This window comes from Clytia hemisphaerica, unplaced genomic scaffold, assembly GCF_902728285.1.
Source record: "Clytia hemisphaerica strain Z4C2 unplaced genomic scaffold, Clytia hemisphaerica genome assembly, whole genome shotgun sequence".
Lineage (NCBI taxonomy): Eukaryota > Metazoa > Cnidaria > Hydrozoa > Leptothecata > Clytiidae > Clytia > Clytia hemisphaerica.
The window spans coordinates 1,068,157-1,092,067 of NW_027104060.1; the positions used below are offsets into that span (position 1 = coordinate 1,068,157).

The 23,911-nt window shown below is 37.6% G+C and overlaps 2 protein-coding genes across 2 annotated transcripts; one reads left to right on the plus strand and one right to left on the minus strand.

Moving 5' to 3' along the window:
• Positions 1-883: 883 nt before the first annotated feature.
• On the minus strand, positions 884-8,446 carry LOC136812433 (protein eva-1 homolog C-like). The gene is made up of 8 exons (XM_067068927.1): positions 8,359-8,446; positions 7,330-7,397; positions 6,820-6,894; positions 6,171-6,393; positions 5,073-5,246; positions 2,572-2,798; positions 2,153-2,194; positions 884-1,728 (listed from the first exon to the last, which is right to left on the minus strand). Exons 2-8 carry the CDS (start codon positions 7,382-7,384, stop codon positions 1,190-1,192), a joined length of 1,335 nt encoding a protein of 444 aa, XP_066925028.1. The 5' UTR covers positions 7,385-7,397; positions 8,359-8,446; the 3' UTR covers positions 884-1,189.
• A 108-nt stretch (positions 8,447-8,554) lies between these two features.
• LOC136812431 (uncharacterized) lies at positions 8,555-22,757 on the plus strand. The gene is made up of 12 exons (XM_067068925.1): positions 8,555-8,822; positions 9,532-9,777; positions 10,647-10,683; positions 11,278-11,339; positions 11,924-12,129; positions 12,906-13,047; positions 13,482-13,685; positions 13,900-14,061; positions 14,421-18,116; positions 18,640-18,843; positions 19,495-21,147; positions 21,607-22,757. The coding sequence occupies exons 1-12, from the start codon at positions 8,753-8,755 to the stop codon at positions 22,659-22,661; spliced, it is 7,737 nt and encodes a 2,578-aa protein (XP_066925026.1). The 5' UTR covers positions 8,555-8,752; the 3' UTR covers positions 22,662-22,757.
• Positions 22,758-23,911: the final 1,154 nt, after the last annotated feature.

Below are 23,911 nucleotides of genomic sequence, written 5' to 3' on the forward strand. Positions count from 1 at the left end.
GGGGGGGGGGGCTCTGCGCCCCCCCCCCCCCCAATAATTTTTTCAAAAATGGTTATTTTGCAAAATGCAAAGTTTTTCTTTTTTAATTTGTCATAATTGTCACAATTGAGTGCATTTTCAAGCAATCTAGAGCTCAAATTTTCAAAAAACCAAGTTTTCGAAAAACCATGGTTGGCCCTCGCGGTGTCACTAAATTTCAGCCCCCCAATATGGAAATGCTTCCTACGGCACTGTGTTCGGATAGTTTTGACGTTCCCTGTAGAAGTGGCTACAACTAGAGTGTGGTTAACCCTAACCCAGTTAGCGTAATAACCCAGTTAGCGTAATAAGCTAGTTAGCGTAATAAGCTAGTTAGCGTGATAACCTAGTTAGCGTGATAACCTAGTTAGCGTGATAACCTAGTTGGCGTGCATTTCAACTTTGGGCACTAATTGAACAAAATCAATGGCTTTTCAGAAGATATCAGGTTTGGAGTCTCAAAGGGGTAACTTTTAATGACTTATAGAGAGAAAAATAGGAATAAAAAACCACCATAGCAGTTACATTGTACAATGGGTTATTCCAGAAATAGTCTGTACCTCCTATGTTGCGGAAGTGTGACGTCCAGGGTGGTCTGGAAAATAAAAAATCCAGGGTGGCCTGGTTTTTCGAGTATAAAAATCCAGGGTGGTCAGTAAAATAAGGTGGAAAATCCAGGTTGTTCAGTAAAACAGGTTCAAAAATACAGGGTGATGAGAAAAAAATCCGAGCGGATCCTGAAAAATTGAGAAAAAAAATCCAGGGGTTACCTTTTCCGAAATACACCTCCTCGACATAGGGGGGACAATTTTTTTCTGGAATAGGCCAAATTTGTAACAGTATAATTGGGAAAATGTAAATTTTTGAAATAGTTTTATAGTTTTTACCCTTAATAGCAATATTTACAAACTCTGTCATATAAAAATATAATTCTCTCAATTTATAAAAAAAATATTACTGTCAATAGTCCACATGAACCAGGTGAAATTTTTAGTTCCGTTCAGAACTTTTAAGTAGTCAAAACCGTCGCATCTTGATTGGTAATATCAGCGCGAGCTTATTGAAGTTCTCCTCCTGTCTTCCTGTGAATTCAATAAAGTCCGGTAATAGTCCCCAGTCAAAGAAGCTCCGACTATTACGAAAGTGTTTAGCCAAAAGATTTCAATTCAGTTTACTTCCCATACCAACTTTTGAGGATGAAGTTATCAGGGTATTCAGGCCCTGGGACAGACGGGGGTGCAATTTTTTGTTCATTCTTTGAGTTCTTTCTACGTTCAACAATATCAGATTTCTTTTGTAATTTCTTTTTGAGAGGGGAAATTGATTTTTCCGGTCTCGCGATACGGAAGCGTTTCTTGCGGACGTCCCCTCCATCAATATCGAGTGTTTTGAGAATGTTTTTAGCCCGTGAGAGAATAGAGCGAACAGAGGCTGTATCTGAAGTTGCATCAGGCGAGCTTTCTTTCGCTGGGGAGGAGGAGGTTGATGAAGATTTTTTCTCGGCTTCTTCTGCTTCTTCTTCCACTTCACTTTTCTCATTTTTCGGTGCAAATCCTCCTGATGTTTTCGATGTCGTTGTTTTTCCACTGTTTGCCGCCGCCAATAAAGTACTTGCAGTGTTTGTAGCGGTGGGAACAGCTGGTTTAGGGGCGGGGTTTACAATGGCGGCAGCGGCTTGTGGTTTCGGCTTTTCTGCTACTTTAGGTGCGTCTAAAAAGTCAAAAACACGAAGACTTTAGGACTTAAAAACTGTAAGAAGACCGAACATCTTCCATTTTGATCACATTACTCTAGTAGTTAACCATAACTTTAATGCCATAGAGATTTTTCATAATTTAGACAACAAATCGACTAACAGCTAACATTATTGATTTCATCAGAAGACATCATGAAAAAGGCCATTATAATACAATGACCGGTTAGTGAGGACTGTACTGATAAATATTGCCCAAGGTCAAGTAACGACCGAGCTTGCTAACGACGGGAAACTCTGTGCAGTGTAGACCCGTCGTCATGCGAAAAGAACCAATTGCATTGTACAAAAAGTTGTGTATCCCGCTTCGAAAAAGTAACCGGTTAACAATTGATCATAACGATCGAAACAGACAAACAGACAAACAGACAACATAAGTACCTGGAACTTTCTTTTCTTTTTCTTTTTCTTCATCATCGTCTTCTAAATTGCGAAATAACAAAATATTTTAATGTGGAAGGGTTGTGCAATCAGGGGGGTTGTTCTTGGCCAAAAATGGTGCTAGGTATGTGCGAGCCATAAGGGTTCTTTTTTTAAACCCTCGAAAATCTCTGAAAGAATCCCAAAATTCCAAAATATTAGAAGTCGACTTCCTCCCAAAGGGACATAAAATTTGGACATTATCGAGAATATTAGACCTGTTATCGATTGTTGAAGGGTTCTGCTGATTTTCTAGGCTTCCGAATAAAAGTATAAGCACCATTTTCCCCTCAATCTTGCTGTGGACATCTGACCTTTGGTAGCTTCTTGAAAAAAGTTTATATTTTTGCTTTACAAATCTATGTGTAAAACATGCTTACGTTGAGCGGTCGTCCTTGCTGTGACAGGACTGCAAACATAATTCAACATCAAATATTTCTCCAGAGAGTCTCCACAGCTGGATTTCTTGGTAGGATCCAAAATATTAGCCTCATTTTGAACCAAACACTTTTGTTTTCCATTACATTTATTTTTGAGGTAGTTGGAGGCGGTTTCTGACGCATCACACTCGAAGCCTTCGTTTAAGCCACATGTTCTTGCAGACGCTCTGTGTAAACAAAACACGAAAGTTAGCAGTGGATACAACACTACACTCTTTTTTTATAAGCATACGGGAAAATCGTTTCGAGGCTGAATATGCTTAGCAAAATCTCATTTTCAACCTTGATTTTTGCTTAAATTTATATGCTTAGACTTCGACTTGTTGATTTTCTTTGGGTTTATAGAAACTTCGAACTTTTGTATGCTTAAACGTTTTGCTTACAAAAAAGAGTGTACTGTATCAGTGAGAAAATCTTCAGCCAGAAAAGATGCCGGAGCTGCACGCGTCGGAGCTTAATGTCAAGGGGATGGAAAATGACCTTTTTTAGTTGGCGGAAATTTCAAATTTCACTGTGAAAAAAGTTTAAAAAGCAGCTTTGAATTAGGCTGCTGGCATCCACTAACGGATTCGTGCTCCTTATAGAGGATGCTTAATAAGCTATATTTCCTTTGTCCAGAGATTTGCCGCCTTTAGCCGATATATGGCTAAAGACATGTTTAGCTGGCGAGTGTCTACAAATATAACATTACGTAATGTTTAAATTTTCTGTGAGGCACCAAATCATAGATTGGAAAATATATTTGGATTTCGAAAAAAAAGTAGGTGGAAGGAAGTTTGCTTGTTTTTCTTCCTTCTTTCTTGTTTAATGTGGAGATTTTGTAAAAGATGAAAAATTAGATTTATTGAATTTAAGTGCCCTGATGTATCTTCTGTGTGCACCAACAAAATTTTACTTCATAAAACTACATTTTGATGCTTGAATTTGGACTTGTATGAGTGTAAAAATTTTTACCACACTGGATTCGTTGATCACTTTGGCTCCAGATAATTGTTTTGTCAGTTCTACAGATATGTTGCAGATTATTTCAAGTTATTCTAGTTATGTACACGCTTTTTTTTATAAGAATGGTGTTTTTTCATTTCATCATGGATATTCTTAACATTTTGGCGAAAATCATCCAAAAGTATTCTTACGGTATTCTTAGGTTAAGATCGAAATTGGCAATCTACAGGTTAAAATGCATTAAAAATGAGCATTCTTAGGTTCAGTTGCTAAATTCCATGATGGTGACATTCTTACCGTATTCTTAATTTTTTGGCCATTTTCATCATGGACATTCTTATAAAGTGTATTCTTATAAAAAAAAGCGTGTATATACAGTACATTTTGGGGGTCATATTGAATATTTCTGACATTAGTTCTTTATGATTCTACAAAAGGGAGTGTTGTTGTTCCTTCAACAAGGGCCTTTAAATGTTAAAACAAATAAAGAACTTTTCTTCAGCTTTGGTATTTCACTTTTTAATACTGTGTGGCCTTTGTATCTTTCAGGTACTTAGCTTCAATTCTTTGAAGAGATTGGAGTGTTTCTGGTTGTTTTCTATCACTTTTGTGTTCATATTTGTATTTTTTGAGCTTCGACCGAAGAGCTGATGGAAAAGTTTTGATAAATTTACAGACCAGATATCTTATAAAACCAAAAGTCGAAAATAAATCTACAGACTGTACATAATGCGCGCATCAGATTGTTTTTTATCTTTTTCTGTTTTGTTTTTCTGGTCTGGGATTCGAATTTCGAACGTAAACATTCCATTGAAAACGTTCGAAACGATCGTTTTTGCGTACACATCAATGTCAATCAAATTATTAACTCGCCAAGATTTCCTATGCGAACCGGAAAGCGGTTGGTAGATCATTAAGCAGACCTATACTACCTGGGGTTTTGTAGAGGTCTGCGATTCAGACTAGCTTTGAATGCGATTCCACGAAATATATTCTTAAAAGTTACAATTTATTACAACTTCTGTTACAAACTTCAAAAAACTGTAACAGGAGAGCACTTAAAGAAAAAAAAGCTCCATGATGCAATATGGAAACCCAGCCTGTACTAAAACCTTCGATCTTGATTTAAAGAAGTATTTTGCTGAAAAACCTTAACACCAAATTACCAAGAAAGTAATACTGTGTCTTTTCTTCTTTGGGCATGGGAGTTTAAAGGTTTTAGTTGGGGAGTTAAGGCCGGTCTCTACTTTCGCGCGAAATGGGCGACAGCTTTTTTCTTAACCTTTTTTGCCTGAACAAAAGATGACGTCTTAAAAAAATTTCGCACGAACAAAAAAAAAGTTTTTTCATCCGTTACCTCTATTTCGACCAATGGGATTGCTTCATTTTTCAACCGACCAATGACCTTACAAAAACGTCAAAAAGCTTTCGCTCAGACCGGCCTTTACTATGGCCACAGAGTTAAACCTAGAATCTAGAATCTAGAATCTCAATACCTTCTACCCCAGAAAACATCAGCCAACTGCATGATCCAACCAGCCTCACAAGAAATATCAGTTTCGGCAGAATCACACAACAAAACACCTTTTGATTCTGGCATACAAGTGAACTTGACGATCAAATATTTGTTGACACCAGGACAATGTGATGAATGTTCTCTCTGTAATAAGCTGCAAAGAAATAAAGTTGAAGAAAATACACAACGAATGCTTGTATTCTTAGGTGCCAAATAAACGGGGGAGTTCGAATAAATGGGGGGTTGGAAAAATTTTCCAAATTAAATAAACGGGAGGGGTTCTAATTACCGGGGGGGTTGGAAATTGGACCTTTAAAAACCCTAAAAAGGGTCAAAACAGACTAAATTTAGGCTTTTTAGAGTAAAATAAGAAATTTTCCTTTTTGTAGCTGGGAATTTTTTTAGAAATTAATAAACAGGGGAGGTCCTAATAAGGTCCGGGGGGATTGGAAAAAATCGAAAAATTAACAAGCGGGGGGGGGGGGCGTTTATTTGGCACCTAAGAGTATTTATTTATTACTTTTGATATTCCGAAAATATAGTGATTCGTCCAACTTAAGGCTCGCACATAACAGTTCCGTTTCACTCCAAAACGAAATGAAGTTATTGGATTGACTAGAAGTGACGTAAAACTTGAATTTAACCAATAGAATGAATTCATTTCGTTTCGGAGCGAAACGGAACCTTAGCGTGTGAGCGTGGTCTTAAACCCAAACGCTCAGTTCGCTTTTTTATGATTCCGATAGCGATTTCGATTGTATCTCTAGGTACGAGATCGGCAATTCGTTTGGCGAAAGCTTTTTTCGCCGGTTATCCGTCAACATTTCAGAGGTGGAAACCATGTCATATTTGACTATTATACTTTGTTTTAGAACGCTAATTCCAAAAGCTTTCAATGTACTAAAGATTTGATCTGGAAATCTTTTTCTGACCCGCAATCAAGATTTTTAATAGATCAATTGTTTCTTACAATGATCGGTTAGTTAAACAAAGATTTTTATAAACAAGCTTTTCTAAATTAGGAATAAGGTTAGAGCTTAAAAAATTGATTTAACGAAAGGTTACTGTATTATCGTACCTGTGTTTAGCAGTTAGACTGCATTCCTTCTTTCCTTCGCATTGATCGCGGACCAAGCCTAATGAATCGGGAGCCGCATCGCAATCAACAATAGGATCGCCATCGTCCGATGGGCAAACTTTGTCCGATAATCGGCCCCAAAATACATTGGTGACCGCAATATTGGCTCCTTCACGACACGCTAACGACCTTTTGGCGCCGGTACATATTGTAATACTGTTATCTGTAAATGAGATAGAAAAGGTTTGTCCATTTCAGGAAAAATATATCCCCTTATACTTTCATGTTTCCGATGGAAAAAAGGTTGAGATAATCCTTTCGATGGAAAACATCTCATTCCCCACATAACGTTGTTTTTACGTTTATCTAACGTTATATGGACGTTGTGTACGTTAGATGAACGTTGACACAACGTTGTGTGCCAGTTGGGTCTCGTATTTCTTGAGCTGCAAATACTGATATAATTTGAGACCCCGATCCAATAAGAACAAGATATTTCATCCAAACTACCTAAAGTATGACAATCGGGACACTGAGAGAGGGTTGTAGTAATTCCCGGCCCTCCTAGTGAAAACAAAGCCTTGTAATATTTGTAGCTTTAGTTCTTACAGGGGAAAAGTGAAAAGAAAGGAGAATCCATAATGCTTACCTGAGATCATGTCCATTTGAACAGGAACAGTTCGCGTTCGTCCGCGGTTCACTAATTCAGGAACGAGACCGTGTGCTAGGTAATGAGATCAAAAATGAACATAAATTTCATACATAAAAGATAAATATACCACTCAATAAAGGGTGCTTTATTTTTATTATGAAGTTCACGAGCGAAGTTCTACCCTTTTTACAAGTGCACAGGCAACTCTGTCAATGAGAACGACAAAACACTTACACACCCCTGTGTCACAGACCCGCTGGGCGGAAATTTTGGCAAAAAGTTCGTCCCCCGTGGAAAAATACCTTTGAATTTCAGCCCTTCTGGAAAATTAACTTTGATTTCATCCCCATTCGACATTCAATGTTTAAAAAATTGCACTCCAAAACCATCCCCACTGGATTTTTTAACTTTGGAACAAAGGAATTTCTATCCACATTGGGATTTCAATAGGAATCTTTATCCCCACTGAGGAAAAAAGCCCAAGGCTGTGAGACAGGGTGTACTTACCCAACATGCAACAGAAAAGAAGTGTAAGATACGGGAGAACACGCCCTTCCAACATCTTTGATTGACACCTATTATAAAAAGGTTCATGGAGAAATGTATTCATATCCTTCGCAATATCGTGGCTGAAATTCTATGTACAGGGTGTCCGGAAAAAAAGTATCGAGTTCGAACATGATTCTGAGTAGAAGGGTGTTGCGTGTGTTTAACGAAATGCAAGAAAATATATACCAACAACAATAGTTGTTTTTACAACCGTCATATGATTGAAAAGAATTAACTTTCTTTACAATTTTCATGACGTTAAAGTTATTGAGAATAGACGATATCGGCTTAACGAATTCTCCCCGAATGATTACCCATGATGCATTGCGCAAAAAAATTCACGGACTATATTGACTTACTGAATCTTTTTTCGCAATGCATCATGGGTAATCATTCGGGGAGAATTTCGTTAAGCCGATATCGTCTATTGTTTTTTGTAAAAGTTATTCATAAAAGATGTCTCACGATAATTAATATGACATAGAGAGAAACTTTGATAAACTTTGCAAAATTAGTGAAACACACACAAGAACTTTCTTTTTACAAAAGAGGTACGACTTGATACTTTTTTACAGGACACCCTGTATAAAGGAGGCCATTCGACAATTTGATATACACGTTCTCATTAGAACAAACTATATAAGAACATGAGGCTTCGATGGATAAAATGTCGAGAACATGTTAAGAACATTTTAAGGCTTTGAGGACTGTAAAACACCGAGTTTTTTAAGAAAATTGATAAAAATGGTGAAAATAAGAACATGTTAAGAACATTATTAAAGTTAAAAACTTATAAGGCTAAGAACGTCCCAAGGCTTCAAAAATTTTGGGTGTTCTTATAAAAAAAACTTAATGTAAATTCCCTATGTAAAAACGAAGACCAAATTCTGCTAAGCAACTTTAGGAAAATTTTTGGCAGTTAACAATAGCTAAGTAAACAAAAAACTGTAACTAAAAAATAATTTAGAAAATGAAATGTTTGCATACCTTTAAAATAAATATTTTTCAGTCAAAATTTCTTTGTTTTCTTCCAAATATTTCTTCAGGTTAGTTTTCTGTTTTCGCAAAAGGTTCTTCCGTTTGGAGAAATAATGAAAGAAATTCGGAAAATCACTCAAGCGGAACGGCAGCTCGCTCATGCGTGCAAAAATTTTTCATTTTGAACCTCGGCAGCGGAGAGAGAAAACTTTTCGCGCAAAAACACAAACAATTATTCTAACCGAAAAAAAAATTAAATGAAAATTTAGAAAAGCTGCAAAAAATTTATCATTAAACAAATCAAAGATATATTTTTGTCATGTAGAAATTTTTATTGTTGTTTTTTATGGCATTGATTTGACAGGTTGACAGCCACAAATAATGACGTCATGATTGCAGCGTGATGGGGGTTCAAAATATTGTTTTCTTTTGTGCAGTTTTGTATTCAGTGGTCCTTCTTGTAGTCAAGACAGGTAGGTCTCATTTTGATATGTAGAAAGTCAGGGAAGAAAATTTCCACCATCACATAACAGCTTACAATTATTTTGGACGAAGGCCTTTAAAACGACGAAATGTATTATAATATTTCGAGCTATTCAATATTAGATAGTTAATTGCATGTGTAAAGGAATACAGAGAATTTCAGTCCAACTATCATCTACCTAATCGCGTACCTAATTATTAGACAATCATCCATTTTGTTCTAGAACTACCCAATAATGGCGAATACACGTTTTTTTTAAACTATATAAGAACATGGCCGAAATGTTAAGAACATGTTAAGAACATTTTTAGGCTTAAAACTCAAGAAGTTAAGAACATCCGAAGGCTCCAAAAATTGTCGATGTTCTTATGAAAAAAGACGTTTAGGTCAAAAAATATCAATGGCAATGTTTTTATTTGAAAATAAGGTGTTCAAAATTGATTTTCTCAAACATTAATTCTACTTAAAATAATATTATCCAAATCCAAGAATCTTTTTGTCTACTTCAATGGACTCGGCGTCATCAAAAATCATCAAACAGCAAAGTTCAGTCAGACGTAGACTCTAGTCTACAACGTAGTAATCTCCTGCCCTCTATCCGTCAAATGAATGGGAGGAGTGCCGCGCTGCCTTATAATATTGAGCTAGTTACGCGAAACTGTTGTCAATCATTATGCATACTATGATATTGATTATAGAAAACATTCAAGATCTTGGATGTTGGAAAGATAACAATGTAAAAAGAGCCTTACCAATTCTGGAGAACAACCATCCGTTGTTGTCGGATTCATACAAAAAGCGGACCAATCCCATCATCAAATGTGCACAAGTAGCCAATCACAAAGGTTTTCATATTTTTGCTCTTCAAAATGGCGGACAATGCTTCGGAGGGCCTAAAGGAGAGAAAACGTTCGAAATGTATGGACCTTCTAATTTGTGCAGAGGTAATTTATCCAGTTTTTCTCAAAACTTTCGTTATGCTTAAAAATGAAAATCTAGTAAATCTAGTGCTGAATATAAATGTAACGAGTAATGTATCATTAATATGCATATTCCACAAAGAAACACCCCCTTCTCACAGACCCACTGGGACCCTTCCCACTGGAAAGATTGGCCAAGATATCGTCCCCGGTGGAAAATTATTCCCCAATTTTTATCCCAACTGAAGATTATCAAATTAACCAATCCTCACTGAAAATATTATGCTATTTTTCTCATCCCCACTGAATTTTCTGACTTGAAAACAAAAGAATTTAAATCCCCAGCCATAAAAAATATGGGAATATCAATCCCCATCGAGTTTCAGTCCATCATTTTTATCCCCACTGGCTGAAAGAAAGAATCCTGGTCTGCGAGAAGGGGATGTTTTGTTTCTATTGCTGACACCTTTTAAGAAAAAGATTTTCAAAAGAGCTCGTTCTTTAAAGAAAAGCCAATTTTTGAAATTGATAATGTGCAAAACAATTCATGTTACTCTTGTTTCCCGAATAGACGCCCCCCGCTAATTGTTAAAAAAAAAACCCCCCCCCCCCCCCGCTTTTATTATTAAGACCCCCCTGCTAATTAAATTCGAATAATTTAATATTTTATTACAGTGTAGATAGACCTTAAACTTGTTAAAATTTTCCTTTTTGTTAGTATTGGTTCTTATTTTACGTGTTCATTTGTTAAAGTTTGAAAAAATTCTGTCTTCAAATAACCCCCGCTTATTAGAATTTAGAACATTTTCCTACCCCCCTGCTTATTCGGCCTATTCGGGAGACAAGAGTAGATTCACGATTTTCATGAAATGTTTTGCTCTTCTTTTTTTCAGGTGGAAAGGGCGGCCATTGGAGTAACAATGTGTACAGGTAGATATTTCTCTTCTTCGATTGTTTCCTTAGTAATTCAGTGGAGTCTCCATAACTCGAACACGCTTGGATAACGTAAATTGTTTGAGTCATTTATTGCTAACTGAAGGGACGAGAAAACTTGTTCGAATTAAGGAGGCATTCGTGTTATAGAGGTTCGAGTTAAAGAGTTCTCACTGTAACTTTATTCATAGTCCGTATAAAAAAAGCCGCTCTGGAAGCCTTTTGTTTCTTTCCATTGTTTCTTACTTGAACTTGCGTTGATAAAGTAGTTTCTTTTACTCACTTTCTAATCATGTGATCAAATCTTAAACCTAATCCCAAGAAAGAGGAGAATACTTGATAATCCCAGACAGCACACAACATCAAAACAACGTCCATGTGACATTCATAACGTCCAAATAACGTTATTTGAACGTTAAAACAACGTTGTGTGCCAGCTTGGACGTGATCATAAACTGAGCAAATCGATTTTTATCTTTTGTTATTAACAAAGGAAAAAGTTAACAAAAAGTTACTGTATGCTTTATTTATGTGCCAAGCCATCCTGAAACTACATTTAAATTGTGTCTCTTTCTCCTTTGTGTCTTTCAGTACGCAGACATTTTACCGGCGAACTGTTCATCAACAACCAGATCCCTCTCCTTGGGACCCTTGTAAGTCTCCCAAACTACGATATGTGTTTGTTGTCTTTGATATTTACTTTCTCCGGTAATGTTTCAATCAAATACTGTAGAATAACATAAAACAATCTTTGACGTCGTCAAAAATTCCTGGGGATGATATTAACTTTTCATGGAAACGCAAAGTTCCTCGTCATGGTTTGACGTCACACTTAATATGAAAAATCCCGATATTTTACACCTAACTCGCCAAAAAACGGAATGAAAAATCTCGGTTTTTTGCGAGGTACTCACTAAAAAATTCCAAAGTTACCCAAAGAAAGTTCACAGAAAATGACAGCTGAATTTTTATACTCTGGACAGAGTTTCTTGATTCTGGCCAAGCATATTCTTGAGTTTTCTGAAATGGTACCATCGTGGTAGCTACTTAATGTTGATAAAAAGATTTTTCTCCGAAATTAACATTGGATTATACATTGACTCATATCGATTGGTGTAACCATTAGGGCCACTTTTCAAAAAACTCTAAAATCAAAACAAAAGCTGGCAGATATAGCTTGGTCTAAGATATATAAATGAAAATAACACGATTGTATTTCTCATTCTGATTGGTTTAGATTGCTCACGTGACCTTGATATGGTGATCTTATTGGACGGTTCAGGATCACGAAGCAATAAAGGGAACAAACGACGTTGGAACGATATGTTAGATTTCACACAAAAATTCGTCAAAGGTTTTGACACGCATGCGCGTATTGGTATTGTCGAATATTCGAATGACGTCAAAATTCCGATCGATATGTTGAAAGCTGCACCGCCTGAGGTTGGTGTTAAATATTGTTATCTTTGTTAAAAATGATGTATATATTAAGTTCTAAAGTCAATATGTTAGTGTCAGAAACCTTAAAGGGATAACCAGATGGTTTGAGATATTTGGCATGAAGGATCCTTCTATTGACCTGAGCAAATTCTCAAAATATTTTTGTCTAACTATTTTCCAAAGTTGAGTTATTTAAGTTACAAGTTTTTTGCTTTTAGGATAAAAACAATAGAATTTCAACGTAAGAATCGTGTAAGAACCCATTTTCAAAAATTCCAAATTTTGATATCTCGATTTGGGAAAATTGTTACTCAAACATACTTAGAGGTTTTGCAAAGGACCACGGAAGGTTTCTGTAATCTAAATATCTCAAACCATCTGATTATCCCTTTAAACAAATGACACTACAAATCCAACTCTAGCAGTACTCAAGTTTGATGTGCAGCCTAATTTTTCTCATTCTAAGACCTCTATAGATATACTTCTATAACAATGGTTTTCGTTGGAGGATGAGCAGAAGCCTTATTGACTGATTGGTGTTTTGTTTTTCGGTGAAATATATCCTCTGACATTTCTGTAGAGTTTAAAATTTAATTTAATTTATATATTCAGTTCATATATCTTACAGTAAAGACACGTTTATCAGATTTTGTAATTCATTCGTCTATATTGACTTAATATTCCATTCGTTCGCCATCAAACTCTTATTTAGTTTTCTACGAGCTCTCCAAATTTTAATATGAGTTGAGGGTGGTTAAGAACAACTTTCTCTTTTTTAGAAAATCGTAGACTTGGTGAAAAGTATCGAGATGCCAGGAGGTCGACGCAGTTTAAATGATGCTTTGAAGACCGCCTGGCGTGATCAGTTGAAAGAAAGTAACCGCTCGTCTGCTGATAGAGTGATTGTTGCTATGACGACAGGTAAGGTGTTGAGCCACAGATTTCGACAACACAATTCTGAAAATTACAACATATTTGAATGAGACATATGTAGACATTTCTATTCAGTAAGCTCTCCTCATTTCAAATTCCAAGCCTGATGAGCTGTCGCCAACCTCAAAAGCAGTTATCTTTTATAATAAATAAACTATGAATGGCCGAGTCTGTGGCTGACTTTAACCCATACAACTAAAAGTAGTTGGGCGTCCTCTGACCAAATTCACCTCTGACTATTCATGATATACATCACTGCAGTGTCTTCTAACATTACATCACGGAGCCAACAGCTGATTGGTTGAAAGTGACGTATTGACTGGTTTCATGTCACTTACAACCAATCTGATGGGTCTATGATGTAATGCCAAAGACATTGCGGTGATGAATTGACTCTGTACATGTCGTTCTTCTTCATCCAGGAAACGTTCCATATGGCTTATACGGCTCATCGCAATTTCTGTCGGATCATTTGGTACGTGTCGTCGCCGTTGGTGTCGATCGTGACGTCAATTATGAATTCCTTCAATCAGTGGCCTCTTATCGTGACGTCAAAAATATTTTCTCCGTCAACCACGAACAGTTGGGTGATATTGCGCCTTATATCTATCGAGATATTTGTAATAGTAAGTCATATATCATAAATCCGTGATCAGTTGGCAGATTATAACTCACTGAATGAACTTAGGAGTTGGGATCAAAGAATGGTGTGACAAATTTTGAAATATTTCCATTACTGATACAGAAAATTCAAATTACAGAAGCAAAGCAGATTATGTCATTTGTACAAAATAGATTAGATGTCATCATTTTAATAACACCTTTTTCTTTCCTTGATAGCTTTTCCAGATTATGTTTCCGAGCAAACGACGACAACTCGCGCCCCTCCCGCCACAACATTACCACCCGCTACGCCCGCCCCTCAACAAAACGCCCAGCAACAACCTTCATCAGAAAACAACGCCACAACGAATCAGAATAACTCAACAGTGCCTAACAGTGGTAAGACTTTTCACAAATTCTATAAATTTTTCTAATTTGAAGTAGTTATAAACAAATGAATTGCGCTCATATTACCGTAGAATTTTCCAGTCTAACTATCCTTAACGAATCATCTAAAATATCAGAATTTTTAATTAATTTGAAATCAGCAAAATTTTCTTGAATAAGAACTGCAACCACAGACCCTCTATCCTAACCATCAACTATTTTTTTATTTGTTCATTTGACGCACATTCGTTCGGGTTCCATAAAATGAAATGTCTCTTGCCTCTATTTTTCATTATAATCAAGCAGTAATCAAGTTATCAAATTGTCTTGCAAAACTGGATTCAAAATATTTTAAGTAATTTCTTTTACAGCACCACAAAATGCACCGGTCAATAACACAAAAGCTGCCGGAAGAGGTGACATCATCAGTATTCCGCTATCAGCATTGTCCGGACTTCCTTTACAATTACTCAGCCAAAAGAAGGATGAACTACCAACTCCGTCAAGTTCTGAATCTCGCGAAAAGAAAACAGATGTGGTGACAGTTCTTGATCCGAAAAATCCGAAAGAACATTTAGCATCTATGGTTCTGATTAATCCAAAACCAGAGTTGAATCTAGATTTGACGAAAGAGGAAGTTTCGGAGATCAACAATCGGAGACATCACCAGGAAGATGATCCAACGGAGAGTTTAAGTGATGCTCTGGAGAAGTACAAGAAGCTGGTCAAAGAAGGATATGCTGACGATATGGAAGTGAAGAACGAGACGAGCACTCATCATGAGAAGGTTGGGGAGGAGAAAGGGTTCACATCCAGCCAAGATGAATTTTACGGAGCGAACGAGCGGGAAGAAAATCAACACGCGCTACCGCATAAAGAGAAAGAAAAAGAACATGAGATTGAATTCAAAACATCCAAAGATGAGAAATTTCGACATGAGGAAGAAGCGAAAGAACACAGTGTTAATTTTCATCCTGACGAAAAAGAAGACAATGGGAAATTTCAACATGGGGAAAGCCAGGGGAGCAAGGGTTACCATCACGAAGGGGAGAGTAAGGAAAACTCCAAAGAAGAGGATATCGGTGAAAAAGATGAGGCGAGTAAGTTGATGGACAAAGAGGAGAAGAATGAAGAGAAGATTGAAAAGATGGAGAAAGAAGAGAGCGAAGGAAAGAAAGAACAAAACAAAAAGGGGAAGAAAGAAGGGAAGAATTATAAAGTCGAAGCATCGAAATTCAAACCGAAATTCATTCCACAGACGAAATCAGAATCCCCAAAACCATCACCAACAGAAGGTCAACATCACGAGGATGGCTTGAAAACAGTTTCGGACGAAAAGAGTTCATCAAAACCAGGTGAATTGGAACAAACTGTGGAATACCATAGTGGAAATGGAGGGAGTGAACATGTCAGCCAACATCCTCATCACAAGATTGATTACCAAAACATGTTTCAAGGAAAACTAAAAGATAAAGCAAAAAACGAATTCTTCAATGAGAGAATTTTTCACCAAAACGAGCATACAGAAGATGAGCGACCTTCTTCGCATACAAAACATACTTTATGGGACTCCTCCACTTTATCACCGTTGAAAAAGGAGGGATTTCTCACTGAAGATCTCGGCTTGACACCGATTCGTGACCAATATGAAAGTGCCGCCATCTTTGGAAACGAGAGCCCCACTTCACCTGTGACAACCAAAACAACTGTTCCACAACAGAGCGGGAAGATCATGAATTTATTGGGTGAGATTGAACAAGCGGCGCAACAAACCGCTCAAATGGCCAAACACGAGTTGAAGAAACTGGATGAGGGTGACCAGGACAATGTACCAGTAGCCAGTAAGCGTGTGTTAGAAGTTAAGAGCAAGAAAATTGATTCTCTTCTCAATTCGTTGGATGGTGAAGAAAGTCAACAATTTATGAGTGGAAATCCAAAATTAGGTTTAGAAGCAATGCAACTACAAGATGTCATACAAACCTTACAAAATATGTTCAAACCTTCAACATCAGAACAATCAAATCCGTCAGAAAGACGTCAGACTGATGAACAACATAAAGAGAAAAGTCTTCTCGATTTTCATCCAATCAAAATCGCGAAAAGTCAGATCGCCACAACTGTCAAAACTATGAAGAAACAGAAATATCAATCTTTTTTGAAGTCATTCGAAGAACATTTGAAAGACATCACTTCGAGTAAACTAATGAAAGGTCTTCAACAAAAACAAGAAATCACTTCGAGTAAACTAATGAAAGGTCTTCAACAAAAACAAGAAATCACTTCGAGTAAACGAACAGAAGGATTACAACAAAAGCATGAGATCGACCATCTCTACCATATCAAGGCTTCCGATAACGTCACTTCTTTCCCTTTCAATCTCCCCTTCGCAACAAACCACCATCCAAACCCCATCATCCCAAACCCGAAAATCGGACTCACACATCCTTTCAGAGATGCGTCCGTGGCCCATTACAGCCCCTGGTTACACCCCGCTAACAATTTCCCGCTAAATCACGGCCCACCAGATATCCAACTTTCAGATTTACAAGTTCAAAACATTCTTTTACAACCAGACCCAATCATTGGACCATCTCGCTCAAACACAAATCAGAAACCTTCCCTCGCCACTTCAACCTCTTCAACAGAAACACAAACACAAGTTCAACCAAGGGAAAAAGTGCTAACCAAACAACAACCGTTCACAAGCGCATCTTTTCAACAACGAGAAAAAGTTCCGTCTACAAACACTAAACAATCAAACACCGGTGACCAAACACAGCCGGCTCCAAAGGAAACGTTCCAGCAACGGGAGAACGTCCCTCAATCCATCGACGAACCTGACTACAGCGACATCGGCGGTGAGGTACCACGTGAAGGCGTAACCGACGGCTTCTCACCATTCGGCGACGACTTAAGTCATCATGGCTTCGCTCCTATCGGTCATGCAGACCCTTCTATTGCTAGGCAACAAGGATTCGGGAATTTCCCTCCTGTCAATGATGTAAGTGATTTACCGACCCAGAGCATGATCGAACAACAACCGATTTCCGGAGACGTTGGTCCGAAAAATCCGGTACTCATGGTGTCCTCATCCGGAAACGTTGCTCCAAGTCACAACGAAGTGATCGATAAAAATGTTCACGCTCCGAAAACTGAAGGAGGAAAATTTGCCCATCTGAATTTGAACACGCTGACACGAAAAACACACACTCCAATTGTTATGGCAACACCAAGACCGCCAAGCCTCCCTGAGATCCCGCCCATGCGACAATTTTCATCCATGGTACCGTTCGGTCATTTGAAGCCGTTGCGCGCACGTCCAGATATCAAGCGTCGTCCGTTGATGAAAGATCACAAATCCAAAGATGCAACACGTCTCATAAAACACGTTAAAAAGAAGAATGAAATCAAACAACGCCCAACTTCAAAACGCCAAACGCCCCCAAAAAGCAAACCATCAACTAAACAAAAACACACCCCTACCTCAAACAAAAAGCCAACAAAAACGAAAAAGAGAGGAAAAAAGGCAACTCGTGCGAAAACACGATCAACACCTTCCAGAACAAAACTTTCAACAAAAAGTAACATCAATTCAACAAAAATACAAACTTTCAACACTTCGAACCACACATCAACAAAACTCCCAAAAACGAACCAAACTGTAAAAAATAACAGTGCTTTGATAAAACCAGAAAACTCGACAAATACAAAGTTAGACCCTACAACGACACATCAAAACACCACTACTACAACAACAACATCAAAGAATGTGAATGAAACTCGTAGTCACGCAAACACAACTTCCCCGTCGAAGAAATCAATCGATTATAACAAACCACTCTCTATCTATTCACATGGTCGTTCAATCCATTTCAAAACATCACCAGAAGTATCCGAAGTTTTGATGAATGGAATCGTACAAAAGAAAGGAGTGATTGACTCTCGTGTTAAAGACACCAAGAGAGAGAACGACTTCCCGATGATTTTCAATATCGCCGATTTTAATTTGAATGATCTCCCGATGCTGACGAAAGGTCGATCCTACGTCCTGACATCAAATGAAAAAGGTGAGTTTTCCCAATATCGTCATACTCTTAGGTTCCAAATAAACGGGGGGTGGAAAGTTTTCGAGATTTTAATATCTAATTGCCCGGGGGTTGGAAATTGTACTTCTGAAAACCCAGAATAAGGTAAATATAGGCTAAAAGCAGACTATTAAGAGTAAAATAAGGGCCCTTCTCTTTGTGAAAATATTCTTAAAGATTAACAAGCGGGGGGTGGGGGGCGTTTATTTGGAACCTAAGAGTAAATGATTGAAAAAATTCTTCCATTCCATTCCAATTTTGTTGTGCAGGTATGCTCTTGTGTAATTTCGTACAGTTCAATTTTGACTAGAGGTGAATAATCTGTTTGGTTTTCCACTATACTGCATGGTTTCAGCGTGTGAATCAGACTGAAGGTTCCAAGAAATCAAAGAAAATTTACGATTTCCCATCCTTATTTTATCCCCCCTCCCTTAAACGGTATGTCTATAACTACAAAAATTATTGGAGACCATGTGGTGAAAATATTTTTTATTTTGTTATCCAGGGAGAGTCACAGTATCTGTAAACAACAACAATGAGAAAAAGAAATCACTCTCAACTAAAACTACCACATCAAAAACTATCGCACAACCGAAGAAACCCACCAGCAACACCACCGCCGCAACGCATTCGAAAACAAGAACCACAACTACAGACCATCTTTCAGAATTGGAAGTCGAGAAAAACAAACTTGATCAATCTTTAGCAGGTTGGATTCACTTTGATATTGTTTTACATAAACGATCCAATCCCTTGCATGTATCCCATAAAATAGCAATTAGTCTACTATCAATGGTTTCTAAACCCAACGAAAGAAGCTTGTGAAAGGAAAGCAAACCAAGTGATGGTCGGAATCACAGACCTGGAGGCAGTATAAGTAGTCAGAAGATACCAGCTATCTATAAGTTGTTACCACCTTTTGCTCATCACAATACCATTTTAACCTAAGAAATTAGCGGCGAAGACATTACGCAATGACTCGAAAAACGTAACATACCTTATTGAACGAATATTACTAGCCATTTTATTAACACGAATTGAAAAATTTCGTGTTAATAAAAACCCCCTTAATTAAAACCAGCTATGGTGTCCTTGAAAAAGCAATAAAATTCATGTTAATTTTTGGCGTGTTAATTTCAAAGCCGTTGAATACTTGCCTAGTAATATTCGTGTAATAAGGGTAGCCTTAGTAACTAGGTAGGCTGATATTAGATCTTCTTAGCGCTTCAATTATTTACCAGCTAAGATTAAGTATATTTTATCCGCTAAGTTCTGGAGTCAAAATGGTATCGCAATTCACAAGAGGTCGACTCAGCTAAAATCATGTTTGCGCAATTTCATTTTCATACTTTTTTACTAGGTTTGAAAATATTGAAAAACTCGACATCGACGATGAGTTATGAAGAGCCTTTATCGAACACAGAAGACCGAGTTGTCACTCACGACTTCACCGACATCAAAGATATGAAAGATCGCACAAAGACGGTCAGTGAAATGCTTAAAACGAACCCTTTACTCAAAATAGACGCTTCAAGCAAACATGGAACAATCCCTCCCTCAAACAGTACCCTCAAAAATGAAACTTCCAAGGCATCTCTAACCAACAACAAAACAAGTTCCGCCAATCAGACGAGTCACGTATTAGAATCATCCAATCAGAAGAACATTACATCATTATCGGCCAATCAGAATAACGTTACATCATCAGCAACCAATCAGACGAAGGCTAGTGACAAACTGATGGCATACATCAAAGGGATGTCAAAGTTCGAAGATGACACAGATAATGACTTCGAAATTTTAAGCACAGAACCCAACAAAAAAGATGGCAGCTCAAAGCTGAACTTTTCATCAAAGTCAAACAATACTAATGACATTTCCCCCAAAGAAACCCAATCTCTCCATAATGAAACCTCAGTGGTGAATTTAAATGTAACGAAAACGGAAAACGAATCCCGAGAAACGAAGAACGAATCCCGAGAGACGAAGAACGAGAGCCAAGAAACGAAGAACGAGAGCCGAGAAACAGAAAACGAATCCCGAGAAACGAAGAACGAGAGCCGAGAAACGAAGAACGAGAGCCGAGAAACAAAGAACGAGAGCCGAGAAACGATGGAGGAGAGCCGACAAACGGAACAAGAAGAGGAACCAGCGCAACCGACACCCAAACACCACGGGTTCGTCTCTCTGTTGAAAGCCTCACAAAATATTCAACAACATCAAAATGAGGCTGTAACCATGGTTACTGAGCAACGAAACAAAACAGCGGAAAGCGAAGAAGAGCTGCGTCAGAAAATCATGAACGAACAAAAGAAACCGATCCTTGAAACCCTAAAACCTCTCCACGACAAAGAAGAAAAGGAACTATTTCTCAAAGAAGGAAACATCACCTCTCAAGGAATGAACGAACAACTTGCGAAGCACGAAGTACGAACGACCAACAAAACAACAAAAGCCATCAATACAAATGCTACAAAGACCGTCGATTCACCTGTAACAAAACAAACGTCTCTTTTGGCAAATAAAAATAAGAAAAACATAACAGACGTATCACCGAAATTTAAAGAAACTTCGTCAGATGTTTTAACATTTCAAATGCAAAACACAACATATAAAGTGTTCGATTCCAATCCGTCATCTGTATCTCAAACAAAAAGCAGACCCGAACCAAGCAAAGTCGAAAAAGCATCTTACGAGACTGCAACGGGCGTTGAAAGTAAACCTACCCCTGTAAAACAAATCCGCCCTATTGGATTAAAAACGCCCACCAAAGTGGAAAAACAAGCATACAACGCGACTCTGAATAAACATCAAACTGCTAAGCGAAAATTATTGATGAATATTTCGTTAGCTGATGCTATGGAGAAAATGAATCCAACACCGAGAGTGTCTGAAAGGAAAGCGAACATCCGGTCGAACACAACAGTGATAACGCCTGCATCACCTTCCAGTGTGAGTGATGGTAGAAACACGCTTCAACATCACCTCAATGCAGACCCTGGAAGTATTTTAGGTAAGAAACTTGTTTATTTTTCTCTGTAACAAAAATATCATTAAATTAGCATTCAATGCTCAGCTGTGGATAACACAGAGACTACAATCTTGGACAAAATATTTGAGACAAAAGGGATTTCCCCGCGAAATTTTGAACACCACAAATAATTTTTAAGCGCGTTAAACTACAGTTGCAAAGTAGAGTTTTAACATGAGACTTAAGGATCTCAGGATTTAAAAACTCAAATTCGCTCCAATAAAGCTTGGAATATAGCCTAGAAGCCACCGAATTCCTCCAAAATCGAAATATTAAATGAAAGAAGGTGGAAGTGCTAAAATAGCAGTTCGCGCCTGAACTTTAGATTCTGAAAAACGTTAAAGTACACTAAAATCTCGATATATTTCTACCATGATTGTACTTACTGTCATCTGCAGCGATGGAGCTATGATAAAATCATTTCCCAACTTTATATTTCAGGTTGCTCGAAACCATTACGTTTATTATACGTCATCGATGTTTCAGAGGGCATGGGGCGAGGTACGCAGCGTTTACGTAGATGGTCACGTTTGAAAGATTTCATTCAAAACATTAACGTCAATCTCTTAAAAGGCGTGGAACATGAGTATATGGTGTATAACATCGAACCTCGAATAATTGACGGGCTAGATAAATGCGATCGAACCACGGAATTGTTTACCATAGCTGACGACTGTTTATGTAATAAGAAATATCATATTACGTCCGATGGTAACGGGTGTTCCGTTAACCAGCCCGTATTACGGGAAAATATGGATGACTGGGGAAAAGTCGGTCCCAGGGCTGGTAAAGCTTTGCAAAGAGCAAAGGAGATGTATTTCAGTAAAGAAAAGGAGAAATATAAGAACGTCATTTTATTGCTGAGTCATAAACAATCTGCAGATGATATTGAGCGCATCGAGCGCGATCTGAAAGCGAGCGGAATCAGTTTAATTGATATCGAGCTCGGGCAAAGACATGATTTAAGACGGAAAAGTGTTATTCCGCATCCACCCGGGTATGTAAAAGTACGGAGAAGCAAGCGTAGTGTTTTTGTTCCGACACATTCCAGCCAAACGGTAGCGGTGGTCAACAAATACGGGAAGACTCTACTACGGAGGTATTCCGTCATGAACAATAACAAACGTAACGTAATTACCCCGCGTAAACGTTCTTTCATTCCGGGAGTCAAGCATTCGGAACTCAAAACAAAGAGGGCTTCCGTAAAACGGAAAAGTCATAAAAAAGAAGAGATTGAAATTCTTCGCAAACAGACAATCAGTGTTGAACCTTTGCGACGGAGAAATAATATTCCAAGATCTCACATCATAAACAAGACGCAAGCTGGTACAAAGAAAAGTATAGACAGTTCTGTAGACGATACACATAAAGTAAAAGTATCGCTAAAAAAACTCACACAAACTTTGAAGGATATTATAGGGAAAGTTTGCACCTCAAACTCCGATGAAGAACTGAACATGAAAAAACGGTCTTTAATGTCCGAAAATTTTTACTAAACATCTTCGTTAATATATTTTAAAAATTTTAGAAATTGTTCAATATTTGAATTGAAATTTTTAACTGTATATATTTTAATTACTGATCAAAAACTTAATAATAAGAAATCTGATTCGTTTTAGTGGTGTCCCAGGGGTTAAAGTTTAGTCAGGATTTGTTTACTTTTTTTTCTCAATATTTTCCATGAAAAAGGTAATAAAACCTTAGGGCATGCAATTTGTCACTTGCGTAAATGTTACGGGGCTTACTCTCGGGTGCCTAATAAACGTACATGTACGTTTATTTTTTTTGTGTCAAATTTCCCGACTGTACGCACCTTATTAGGAACTGAACGTTTATTTATTCTGAAGAATTTTCTTGCCTGTACGTTTATTCCCTCCTGTACGTTTATTTATTTTCACCCAATTTCATCGCCCAATTCATATGCAAAAAATTTGTTATTTTTTGTTTAAGTAAGATATGTTGAAAGGCCGTTAATTACATTCGAACGTATTGTGGGAGATTATGAGTGTTACAAGAGTAAATTCGAACGTTTTGCTTATTTAGTACTTGTCATTGATCTATAAGACATATACCTATACGTCAGTCGTTTCGACCTGGATGTTCTACTTTTGAGAAATTGTTAGATTATTCCCTGTACGTTTATTTTAGCATGTACGTTTATTTATTTTAGCTCTAATTTCTTGCCTGTACATTTATTTCAGCCTGTACGTTTATTAATTCCAATTTTATTCTCTCCCCCGTACGTTTATTTTGGACTGTACGTTTATTAGGCACCCGAGAGTACTGCGTTGCAAACCTTCGAAAATCTTCCCGTAGCATGCTAGGTCTGAGAAAAAGAAATAGCGAACTTTGGAAAAAGATTTATCGATGTAACTGGATTTTTAAATCTTAACCGCAGACCCACAACATAGCCGCGAGTAGTATAAAAAACACGAGTCAACTAGAGGATGCCACACTAAAAACCGGGATTTTTCATCTCGTTTCTTGTTAATTGCGTAGAAAAAACGCGGGTGAAGTCTAGTACAGGCTAGAAGATGCCAGCAGCAGCCTGGGTTTCTGTGATACCCACAATTAAGAGTACCCGTTTTTTTAGAGTGAATGTTTCGAAAGCTGTCCTCTGTATCCACGTGTGATGATTGTTTTGTTTTCAATTTTGAACAGATTGATTTCATAAGGATGGAGTTTCATTGATATAAGTAGAACAGGGAGACTTGCCGAATTCAATGTCCTTGATTGTCTTAAAATT